A 12704-nucleotide genomic window follows, 5' to 3' on the forward strand; every position below is an offset into this window, starting at 1 on the left:
GCAGCACACATCACGTTGTGTGGTGAATTCGTTTCCACAGGCACAGCAGAGACTTAGCAGCTTCGTGGAGTGTATAGATTTATTTCTGTCCCCCACGTTGTTTTTGCTCCTACACACACACACACACGCTTCATCTCCATGTAAAGCAATAGCTAACTGCAGAAATGTTAGGTGAGAAAAAATAACAACCCAGAAGTACTTCCCCCTTAGGCTGGGCAGGCAGGAATCTTTCCATGGAGTATGGAATACCCACAGACAGAGAGGTTTGCTTCTCCTCTGTGGTTCCCTGGTAAGATCAGTAAGGTGGTAATGGATTTGCAGCTTTGATGCCTCCCTTGCCGCTGCCTTTGCCTTGGAAGTGGAATGAATACAAGAGCAATTTTCAGGTGAAATTTTGGTTTGTTCATGCAGCAGTAACCAGGCAGCACAGCTGGGCACACAGTGGACAGGCTGGCACTGGTGGAGTAGAGCTGGTCATGCTGTGGAGCACCACCTCCAAAAGCAGCAGAAGGTACCACGAGCATTTGTAGGTCAGCTGTCAGCAGCAGCCCAGTTCCTCAAAGGAACAGAGGGATAATGATTTGGGATCACCAACTGCAAGTGTTCGCACTGCCGGGGAGGTGGTAAGGCAGCTCAAAGGGCTGGCAAGAGCTCAGGAACTTCTGGAAAGGAGAGTGGCTGCAGACAGAGCTTGCCTGAGGCTGTGCCTTTCTCCCCTTTCCCTCTCTGGCTCAGGAGAGAAATAGCTGAAGGACAAGGGGTGCTCAGTCTTGGGGGCAGAGCTATGACACTTTCAAGAAATACTTAAAGATGAGAACTTGCAAATCAGCTGGGCTGATTTGTTTTAAAATATTCCTGTCCAGCTGCAACAATGTTTCTTGAATAGTTTCATCTTCTGCAGTATCCAAGGCCTGTTTGTTCAAACCCCACAGCTCTTGCCTGGGACCTTCACAAACACCAACTGCTCCCCTCCACACATCTCTTTCCCTACTCACAACATTCCTGCAGACAGTGGAGTCCCTGCCTGTTCTGCAAGCAGCTGTACTTATTGTCTACAAACTTTGCTTTATCAAATTCTACCATCTGATTTCAAGGGAAGACTTTTTTTTTCTCCATTTTTGTTCCAATTTTTGAAGGTGCTTCTGAGCTGGGGGGCAGAAGGGTCCCCTTCAGGAATTTACCTCTACTCCTTCTCTTGCTTTAAGGTCATTTAACCCCAATATTCTTGTTATCGAGTTTTTCTTTTCAAAATTATATATTGCTTTATTCACTTTATTTTACCGCAGTCTAGATGTAGTTTTAACAATAGCCTGAATTCTTTTCCAATATGGTATGAAAGAAAGCTAAGAACCAGTTACAAAAGCAGGGCATTCCCATAACTTTCCCTCACTGAGTTACATTAAGATGTTCACAGTAATTAAAATTGCCATCCAGAATAAAGTAGTGTTTATAAAAGATAAATCTGTGCCATCTTAAAATAAAAACAAATTCTGTACTTCTGGAATGCAGACAATCTCTCCAAGCCTCAACAAGATTCCAGCTTATCTAATGCCTTCACATTTTTTCAACATCCCAGTCCCCCTGCGTATTTCAGATGGCAAGAAATCTCAACAGCACAATGAAAAAAATCTAAACAATTACATTTTTCTTAAAATTTTTTGAATGTCCAAATAACCTAAAACATATGCAACACAGATGAAGATCATGCAACCGTATCAAATAAGCCCTTTGTCACTTTTCACTTTGGGTCTTTTTTTTTTTTTAACAATTATATGGTTCACAACACAACATAGCTTCAGATAAAACCTCAGAAGTCATGTTCCCATGCAGCAAGCCATGCTGTGATGCTCTGGGAACTTAAATTCATCTATAATTCATGCCATCTTCTGTTGACCTTTAACTGAAATGTTTTACTTGGAAAAACACAAATTGTTTATTTTTGCAATGCATAGCCCCTGTATTTAAAGAACTGAGGCACCTGTCCTACCTTGCTTCAGAGCCACTACACAACATAAACTATATAGGTTCAGCAATCTCAAAAATTAGGTGAATGAGATATACAACAGTCTCTCAAAATCCAAGTATAATGGCATACTGTGAATTTACAGCAGTTCCACCATCTTAAATATATTGGAAAATGCTTACAAACATTCTTGAATTGACTGGGATTCCTAAATTGTATTTTTAGTGAATAGCAAGAGTTTGGCTTTCTTAAAATTTTAATCTTCTTGAAATTTCAGTCCAAAATATTCTTCAGTTCAGTCCTCAACATGTAGATGTTCTCATCACAAGATGGATTCCACAGCATGTAAATGGCTCCAAAATAATCTGAACATTTGGACTTAGACAATCTTGAAGCACTTAAAAAAGACTTTGCTTAACAGCACAAATACATTTCTTCAGCTATTTTGTAAGGTATATTTTAATGAAAAGATTTTCTAAAACAACAAACCCATTATTTCATTTTCTAGAAGCCAAACTCATTTGCACCCGTTGAGATATTCTAAATATTTAAAACAATTCTATCTACTATTTCCTAATGAACTGTTCAAACATTTAATATCTATTGAGACTGGGTATCTGTAGGTATGCCCCACAGTCTTCTCATCACTTCCTCTTGCAATAAATGTTTAAAGCATCGTTACGTTCTTGCCCCAAATTTGCTTGTGCTTAAAAGTATTCCTCCCCTTATCCTCTTTCAGCAAGGCTTAAGCAAGGAAAGAGTCTTTGACTACATCTGTCACGCACCAGCTGCAGCCCTGTAGTCTTGAGTTCCCTCTGCATTGGTCAACACAGATACTGCTTGGTAACTTTGCCAAGGGATTCACTGCAGACTGTGAAAATGTGGCACAGAAAATGAGCTACATCTTTGAATGAGGCATTCTGCAAGTTCACACACCAGATAGCTTAAACCTGCAAAGACTGCTGTGGCAAAATACTCTTATTTACCTACCTCCAGGTCAGCCTTTCTGTTATGATATTCTAACATTGTATCTGTGGTAGATTCTTAATTCTTTCACTGGATTCTCCCAAAGAAACAAATGCTTTCTCAATCTTATTTACACTTTCTTAAATTTGCAGTTTCCTTTGTATAATGACAAATTTTAGTTAAACTTCTCTCCTGTTTTCTCCTACTTGTAATATCTCCAGATTCAACTTTCTCAGAATACAATTTTCTCAGCCAGATAAATTCAGTAAACTAAAAACAACACTTAGTGAGGTTTCACCATCTCACAGCAAAATTACCCTCAATTAGTTCCTTTCTGGAAGTATATATTTTTGATAGCATCTATTATAAGTGAAGAGACAACTGGCTGGAATTCAGTTGAACAACTTAAACCTTCTACTGACTTGCTGACAAAAATTAATTTCCTTTACTGTGTACACCATGAGAAAAAGATTCTGCAGAAGTAAAGACTTCATAATTTCCTTTTCTGCTTTGCCCACCAGATGTAGATGCATGTTTTATCTGCTGAATTTGAGCTCTTGTATCTGCCATCACAGGAAAAGTATCTATACTCTAACTTTTTGGATTGCTTCCAAAAAAAATATATATTTATCTTCTTTGGCTCCTGAATGAAATGAGGTTTCCATGGGGCTTTTGTGCAAAAACAGCAGCTTTGTGCTGAAAACTAAAAATGCTACAGATGGAAATTTCACAGTAACAGCTATGGGGCCATCCCACTTGATCAATATTAGCATGATTACTGCACATGGTTTACCTGTGGTCAAGGTGGCTGAAGTCTTGCAAATTCAACTCTCTGGTGTCTTGTGTCAGATAAATTGTATCAACATCCTGTTGAAAATACATAACCAAACACATCTTTACACAAGTGTAGTGGTTTGATTTTTTTTTTTGTCAAGCACTATGGATTTGCCTGTTCTTTCATCATTAGTACAGGTAGCTGAAAAGAGCTTCAGAACAAGACAAGCACTTACCCACTGTACTTCCTCTCTGTAGGGAAATCCAAGCCAGTCACAAACACAGGCATACATCTGCGAAAAGCCTCCTACAAACAACCCAAGAGACTATTTAACACAGTAGTCACACTAGCAAACAAATGTACATCTAAAAGGACACTTCAATACTAAAAGATCCAGTTTTTAAAACTCACTCTCTTTTTCTCTCAGAAGACTGTGCATTGTGCTTATGAAAGGAACAGAGGCTATCCTATCTTCACATGGTAAGTTGCAAGAAAGCTTAATATAGTGCCTTCACTTACCAATCAGAAGTCTGCCTCATACTAATTACACCTTAAAACTAATTACACCTTTACAAGCTTCTGCTCAAAATAGAATTAAACTTCCTGACACTGCAATTCCAGCCCTCTTTTATATTTGAGCATTTAAATTCATTCTCACCACAAGGTCCAAGTTCTGCCACAGTCTGACTGTCCCACAGGGCCTGGAGATTAGCCAGTCTTTCTGAAGGCTCCATAGTTACTTTTTTCATAATCCTCCTAGATGGAAAAGAGGGGGAAAACATCATTCATGGCTTTGAAAGTATTTTTAAACACATAAACCTTTTTTAAGAGTGTTTTTAAATGAGTGTATAGGAAGAATTACCATTTTTAATACAACCCACTTTCCTACCTAAAAGGCACACATACCATTATGCAGCACAGCAGGAGTAACATTTATTCATTCTTTCTTTCTCTCTTTTTTTTTTACTAACCCTGTGACAACTGGAGCAACTAAATCCTTTTGTATTTCAAGATCACTCCACTTAAGGAGGCTTGTGGCCCTCATCTGACACCAGGATGCCCAAAATAGGGAAGAGACATGGTATTAATGGTTACCCTGAAACGACTGCTGTACATACACTGCTTTTATTCAGAAACAGCACCATGGTGCAAAGAGCTGAGCAGTTCCATGTAGCCTCTAGGCTGCACTCTTGATATCCAGCTCCAATCTTTGTAATTTGATAGCAGTTTCCTTCCCTAGACAGACAAGAAACACAATACCTTCCTACCTTTTAAGAAATAAAATTATCTGGTTTTCTGAATGGCAAGAGTGCCTCATAAACTACAGAGTTTATGAGGGGTCTAAGGGGGTGGGAGGTGGAGCAGAAGAGAATTAATAAGCAATAATAACTGGAGAAACCTCTTCCCCCTTTGTTGCCTGATCTGGTCCTCTATCATCTAAACTACTCCAATGCCTTCATTTTGGAAAACTGCCATCTGAGAGGAGGGCAAGCAATTTGATTTCTTTTCTGGGAAGCAAGCAGTCCATGCTGGAGCACCCAACCTGCTCCAGCAATGTTCTCAAGAAAACCCACAGAAAACATATAGAGAGTTTGAGGCCTTCATAAACAACCAGAGAAACAATCTTGCAACCCTCTTTATTCTTTTTGTCTGCATTTCTCACACTATTACTGAGGTTTTATAGCAACCCTCCTCACAAATATTCAGTTGTGTTCATGTTCTTTGAAGGGAGAGCTCAATCTCTACTAAGGCAGTTAACTACACCGCCCAAGAGGAAAATTGGAAGTGGGAAAAAAAAAAAAAAAAAAAAAAAAAAAAAACTGCCATCTAGAGTTTATGAACTTGATTTCCTACTCCACCTACAGGAAAGGTGAATAATAAAGACATGCACCCAAAATAAAACATATAAGTTTAACCTAACCATTCACATCTAGAGTCTGTTACTAAAGTTCACATATAAAAATCAACATGTCTGGGAAAACTCTTTTCCACAGCCCATTTTTTTAAATAATGCTGAAAACCAGGAGCTGAAGAGAATACAGTAGAGCTGCGCGACTTGGTAGAGAGTGATGAAGATGAGGCAATGACTGAAAACAAAGAAAAGAAAATGAAGAAAAACTACGGAGAATTGCTGCAAGATGAATCCAGAGACACAGGTAAGAGAGAAAACCAAAGGCACAAGTAAGGCAATGAAAAGAAAAGCCAGACAAGGAGACAAAAATTCAAGGAGTCAGTTAAACCATGGGAAGTATATGACAAGACTGCCCAGGGCTTAGTTTTGAAGAACAAGGCTCACAACCATGTGCATTGTTTCACAAACACTGAAAGTAAATGGAACTTTTCCCTCCTCTCCCAACTCAGATTTTACTTCTGGTGGGGAGAAAATAAAGCAGAACATGGAGCCAGTTACAACAAAAAAGACAGAACCTAAGCTGCACCTGAGGCTGGAGAGGCAAGAAACTTAAGACCTCAAATAACTGCACCCCTCTTCAACCCAAAAGCTCTTATGACCCTACAGGATGACACACAGTCTACCAGTGCTCTACACCATGTCCTGGTTCTGCCATACACCTGGACAAAAGCTTAATGCCTGTGGATATGATTCTTATATCCTCAGTGTATTTCTGAGATTGGGGTGGGGAGACCAGCAGGCAAAAAGGGGTGGTTTGTCACTGCTTCCATACAGTCAGTTCCCACTAGAGGTGCCCTAAAGGATACTTACACTGGTGAGAGTCCAGGGAATATCTTCCTGAGGCAGGTCCCGATGTGTGCCAGCACCTCGTTCACATCCTCTGAGGATGCCATCTTCATGGAGATGCTGCATTTCTCCGTTTCCATAATCAACTATTAAAAAAAGTGCAATAGGCTGAGAAGGGTATCATATGATTCATGTCAAGCAATAAACAAGAAAATATTTTAAATGCCAGTTGAATGCTCACAGGAATCTGTTATTCTTTAAAACATGACACAGCAACGCCCCAGGTAAAGTTTCTGAAAGTTTTTCTTGAACGTACAAAGACCCCCGTATTCAAACTTTGCTTTTTCTAACAGTGCCCTGCTTCCCACGGGAATACAATTTTCAAAGGATCCTGACCTCAGCTGACACTTTGAAAACCAAGAACTTTTCACAGCATTGTCCTCTTTTGAAACATGTCCCAGAACACCAGGAGAAGCAAGCACAGCCTTACAGGAAACTATTGAATGAGCAGGGTGCCTGTTTCCTCCAGCAAAAAGTAAAAGTCTTTAATGGCTGTGATCCTCTGGAAAAGTTCTAGTGCTTTGTTCTGTGCTGCTTAAGAAAATGCTGTGGTGCTGTGCTGTCTGTCTGTGCAGATGAAGCAGTAACTCAGCCAGCATGATTGTCCCGCTGTCTGGGGGATGTGTGCTTCAGAGAGGGGAATGAATAAATAAAGCCTTTTGCACCGTGCCTCTCTTAGATATTGAGTGTTCAGAACCAAATCAGATTAGGCTATGAGTGACACATCAGCTCTGCTGCTGCTTTTGGCTGCATCACAGGAAGCAATGTAATGTTTCTGCTGACTCTAGTGTGAATAGTTAGCACAGCCCAAGCCATCACCTCTTTTAGATAGGAAGCTGTGCACCCACAGTGAAAAGGTAATATGAGGAATAAATAAGTGAAGACAGACAGGAGGAGAGGGGACTCTATGCCGTATGATACAGGGGATTGCTTCTTATTGAAGCTGGCTCCCAGGGCTATCTTGGTTCCCAATTCAGGCCCAGGGTCACCACCCTGATAATCCTAGAAGAGGCTGTATTACCCCTAAAGCACACTGAGACTATTCACACCTTTTACCATCAATTCAACTCCTTTCTGAGCCTGCTGCCACCATTCCCTGATGATGAATGAGTGGGCAACTTACCACAGTTTTTCATCATCACCAATATTAGCACAACATTTCCTTATATTCCTCTGTCCATTTGTTCACTTACCTTACAGTAGGAAGCTCTTCGTGGCTCTCTGCAAGATGCCCAGCACAAAACTACACCCTTCTGATATCACAGCTATAATATGCTCTTTGCAGGAAAACTGCAACAAAACCATTTGCTCCACAAGAAATCTAAGATTCTCTCTGCCTTCAGTTAGACGTCTCACACAATTCAAACACAAATGAATGTAAACATGAAAAACCTTAAGAAATATTTTAGGAACAGTGTATGCTCATTGAGGTTGCTGAAAATCTCTTCTAAATACTGCTATAACAGTGATTGTCTATGCCTCCAGGAGTAATTAGTAATAGTTATCTGGCATTTTAGTACCTTAATTTAAAAAAAAGCCACAAAAACTTAGAATTTAGTAAATGTCTCCCCATTAAAACACCTGGACCTTTTATATTACCTCCTTTAAGGAAAGCTTCAAAAGACAGATTAAAAAGACAAGATGTTAATACAATGAGAGCTTTTCAGAGTTCAAAGTAGCTCACGCACTCCTATTCCTTAAAAGCTCTTTAAAAGCCAAACACACATGAAACACATGAAGACTTTGATACAATTGAACTGTCAAATCTTGTCAACATGCTCATCTTATGAATTAAAAACGCTCTAAAGGCATTCTTCTTTTCAGCACCTTCCCTTTGACATTACTTTTTTGGGCACGTAACTTGCTGTCAAATATATTTTGTGTTGTACACAGTAAAGGCACAAAGAATAGTTGAAAGCAAAGCATTCCTGCCTGCAATATAAGCACTAGCTTTTGGCTGCCCCATAAAGGTATTCACCACAGAAGCCACTGCAGTTTGTGTGGTGATGATTGCATACCAGGCTCTGAGAAAATGATACACTTATGATACAAACGGAAACTTGTACCATACTGAACTAGAGAAAACCCCTATTTCTTATCATTATTCCAAGTGCACAAACATTCCTAAAAATGACTCTTTAAATTCTTATTGTTATTTTTAAGACTTTTGACCAGCAAGAATGCAAGAAGACAAATGCACAGTGTGCTCAGTGGAAGGAGACACCTGCATGGTAGAGCATTACCTCCTCGACTCGCACAGATTTAGCAATGTGTAAACAACTATCTTTTATCTAGAATACACCTACCTGGCCTGGTTTACTGGAAGTTACTCCTTGGATTTCCAAGTAGCTGAAAGTTAGTTCTAACTGTAGTTAGAAAAGAAATACGACATTAGTGCAAACATCATCTTATTTTAAGAGCACTTACATTTCTCAATGAGGTTAAAAAAACTTTTAGCAGGCTGCAGATATTTGATATCAGTTTCTGTAATTGACACTAAGTATTTTTTAATACTTGGATGCATTTTTCATTTAAAAAATACTTACATTTGTTTCTTACAGGTTTAAATGGTTATTAGATGTTATAGGAATACCACACTGGGCATTTTACTGCAAGCTATAAGCACATAAAGCTTATAATCAATTTAATAAAAAAATTATCCTATAAAAAGCATCATTAGTACAATACGCTACTGATGTGTATTCTTGTGGCTGATTAACCATTCATTACAATCTTTACAGCTTCACAATTATTCATTAGTTACATTGATCACAGATGTGAAAAATTTTACTGCACAGAAGCTGAAGGGACATGTATATACACTATACATATATATGAATAAAAATAACATCTATAAATAAGTAAAGATATTAACATAAATGTCCAAGGACTGCTTTAGCTTATCTAAAAGTATGAGAGGAAGTGATACATAAACTTTGTCTAAGTGGTTTGTTTGGATGACAGTCAGACTAGGCAGGGAAGAACATACTGACTCCAAATGGAAGTGGAGAAGGCGGCAGGGAATTCTTCTCCAAGGACAAATCTAGGGCTACAGGGAGTTTGCTAAGGTCTGAATTCACAATTATGTCGACAATCATCTTGACAGCTGAGATATACAGAAAGAAACAAACGTCTTGGACTGAATTGTGACGACAGGGCAAGACATTAGGTCATTTCCTTTTAGTTATCACTGAAACCATTGCAACTGAGCAGTCTGTCTGAATTGCACAAAGTTTCCTGTACTTTATCTTATCCTAGGTTCACAGTCAGGGTGCTCCCAGTTCTTTTTTTCCAGTACTAAGTAAATATTTCTTTGCCTAAATCACAATGAAATTTGGGGGGTAGGGGGGTTCTGTAATTGAAATCCTTCATATTTTGAAAATAATTTACCTATCAACTTGAGGGTTCTTCTTTTTGCTGAAGTATGTATGTCCAAACACATATTGTCATTACGTGCATACACAATCAAAAATATTTGAAAAGTTCACACAGATCCAGTCTCAAGAATTTAGTCTGCAAATCCTGTTGCCTATAATTAACAAATGTCAGGAAACATAGCACTATCTCTACAGCTAATCTTTGGTTCATTTTTTTTCTAGTTAAAAATATGAATTTATAGTCCTTGCTTTGCAGCAAAAATGTAAAACACGTTCTAAACATCATCTACTTCAAACTAAGACATAAATTTTACAAGGTTTTAAAAGGCATAATCTCATTTATTACCCAAAATTATATGTTTTTTAAATCCTCTTAAAAAGTTATGTGTGCTTCTCATTTAGGAACCTTTCAGTTAACCAGACAGCTAATTTCACAGTTTTCAATTTTTTCAACCAAAAATTAATGAAAGTTGCACTAGAAATGCATCCACAGATCTGAATTACATTCCTACAAATATTTTATATGCTTATTTGAGGGCTTGATGACATATCCAACATTACAAATGTTGCGATTACTTTTTATATAATTTGTAGCAAGAATTAGCAAGCTTTAAGTACTGTCCTTCCCTCCCAATCAGTCTGTGTTGATTAGTGCGAATGAACTGATTGGACCAGAGTGTGAAGTTTAGAGGTGGCCATTGTAAAATCTTCGCTCCTAGGATAATAGTGAGAGTTGGAGTTAAACAACATTAATTCTTTTTAACTTTGATCCTTGTTTAGTAGATACATCTCAACAGCATTGTTTAAGCAAAAGTATAGCTTCGAATTGAATGCAGCAGTAATAGTTACTCAGAACTGCCCATCTCTAGGCATACTCAATTTTGTTGGGGTCCCCAGAGAAATAATGTGTCTTTACTCAATGTTTTTAGCTGTCTTTTGAGGAGTTACTGCCTATCACGTATTGGAAGTACTTGGGCTCAGAAAGCTTCTAAGCAGCTATTGAAAATACTGCAGACATTAGAAAATTTACTAAGTTTGACTAACCCTTCTAGAAATGCATTTTCAACCATCCTAATAATTGTTCAGACATAAAATGTTTAATTTTTACATAAATCATAAGCACAGCTTCTCATCATCTTCCCTTCTATTTGCTATCAGAAAAATTCCATTTCTACTTACAGAATACGTATTTTAGATTTTAATGAAAACAAAACCAAGTTTTTCAACTATGCAAATCTACTTAATGAGTGCTGAGAATTGTCTGAAACACTCAACTAAACAGAGTTATCACAAAGTATTCCAAGCCTCAGCCTTCAAGAGCTTTTTGATGACTTATAATGGCTTTGCTATTGTTTAACAAAATCATGATTACCACCTGTCTATCATATTGCCATTGCACTGAAGTCTGAGCTGTTCATCAACTGGATCTATCTTTCCAAGCAAGCAAAAGCCCTGGCTAAAAACTGCAGTGATTCAAACACCAACAGACAACCAACTGGAGACATCTGTGCTGCAGGGACAGGGTGATCGACTGAGGAAAATGAATATCAGCAGAAATTCAAGCTGCAGTTCATCCTACCTGTCAGTCAGCATCTTCAAATTATAGCTACCAATGGTCACATTTACCAGTGACCATAACTGAAAATCTGGCATCAATAGCTCAATTTTTGGATTCTGGTATTTCTATAACATGTGTGTATATATACGCGTGTATATAAATATACACACACACACACTTAGACACACACATGTCAAATACAAAAAAATAGGATATGTGCCAAATTCCCATTCACTGATTCCAAACTGGACAAGAGACATTCTTTCACATCAGTCATTTTTATTCATGTGGAAATCATATTTCTCTTCTACAACAATCATTACGAATTGTCACAGGCACAGAAAAAATAATTCACCAGCATTGGCGAGGCAAGCTGCCAAACTGCTTTTCAAAATGAACAGCAAAAATCATTAGAAAACAGCTGAATTTAATAAAACTCAGAGTTTCTGCCTCCAAATCAAATATAATCCTATTTGACACTACAAACACTAGAGGGAATAATACCATCAGCTTGTTTGCACATAAACTGTCCTTTTATAAAATTCATCAGGCTCCTCTCACAGTTCTTCAGGTTGGAGTTTACAACGCAACCCTTCAGCCACCTGCATTTCTAGAAATTAAAATTCCTCTGGAAAAGGAGTGTGTGGATATATATATATGTATGTATAGATTCATTTAAGGCATATACTAATAGAAGCACCATTCTAACTCAAGAGCATGCAACATACCATTCCTCAGTTTTCTGTTTTTTTAAACAGATGTACATAACTAAAATATGCTAATTTTTGCTACTTAGTTTATGTAACTTTCATTTATTGCCCCAGAGTATTTATAGGAACACAGTGATTTTACCTTGGTGGGAATCCGAGACGTTAAAAGAAACGCTCGACATGATGCCAGCACCTATTGAAAAAATAAAAAAGAACAGGATTCGTAAGAAACATTTAATATTATAAAAGATTCTTTTCCAGGAAAATCCTGAAAGCAGAGGGAAAAAGCCTCTAGCAGAGTGAGTGTAGATTCCCTTTGCTGTCATACACCAGAAGAAGCAAAACTGGGATCAGATCCAGTAGAACACACTGAAGAGACTGCTGCAATCTGATCAGCTATAAGCCAGTTAGCACAGCAGTGAACTGAAGAAATCTATTCAACCAATCTCTCAAGATCATATAACAGAAATCTTAGTGACATTTTAAAAAGAACCAAGGATGAGAAGTCCAGGAACACAAGATGTATTTAAATGTAAAAAAAAAAAATTAGAAGATTATCATGATGTTATTAGCAATATAAGAGACTGTAAGCAAACA

General features: G+C 38.0%; 1 protein-coding gene across 4 annotated transcripts in view; it reads right to left on the reverse strand.

Annotated features, from left to right (window-relative positions):
* CARMIL1 (capping protein regulator and myosin 1 linker 1) overlaps nucleotides 1-12704 on the reverse strand; it is a 189095-nt gene that overhangs the window by 98473 nt on the left and 77918 nt on the right. For all 4 annotated transcript variants that reach the window (XM_030943984.1, XM_030943981.1, XM_030943985.1 and 1 more), the window contains exons 3-8: nucleotides 12250-12300; nucleotides 8769-8828; nucleotides 6427-6548; nucleotides 4363-4460; nucleotides 3940-4010; nucleotides 3723-3796 (exon numbers count right to left, since the gene is read on the reverse strand). In XM_030943984.1, the coding sequence (XP_030799844.1) occupies nucleotides 3723-3796; nucleotides 3940-4010; nucleotides 4363-4460; nucleotides 6427-6548; nucleotides 8769-8828; nucleotides 12250-12300 (476 nt within the window). The remainder of the gene's footprint in view (nucleotides 1-3722; nucleotides 3797-3939; nucleotides 4011-4362; nucleotides 4461-6426; nucleotides 6549-8768; nucleotides 8829-12249; nucleotides 12301-12704) is intronic.

Source organism: Camarhynchus parvulus, chromosome 2 (assembly GCF_901933205.1).
Source record: "Camarhynchus parvulus chromosome 2, STF_HiC, whole genome shotgun sequence".
Lineage (NCBI taxonomy): Eukaryota > Metazoa > Chordata > Aves > Passeriformes > Thraupidae > Camarhynchus > Camarhynchus parvulus.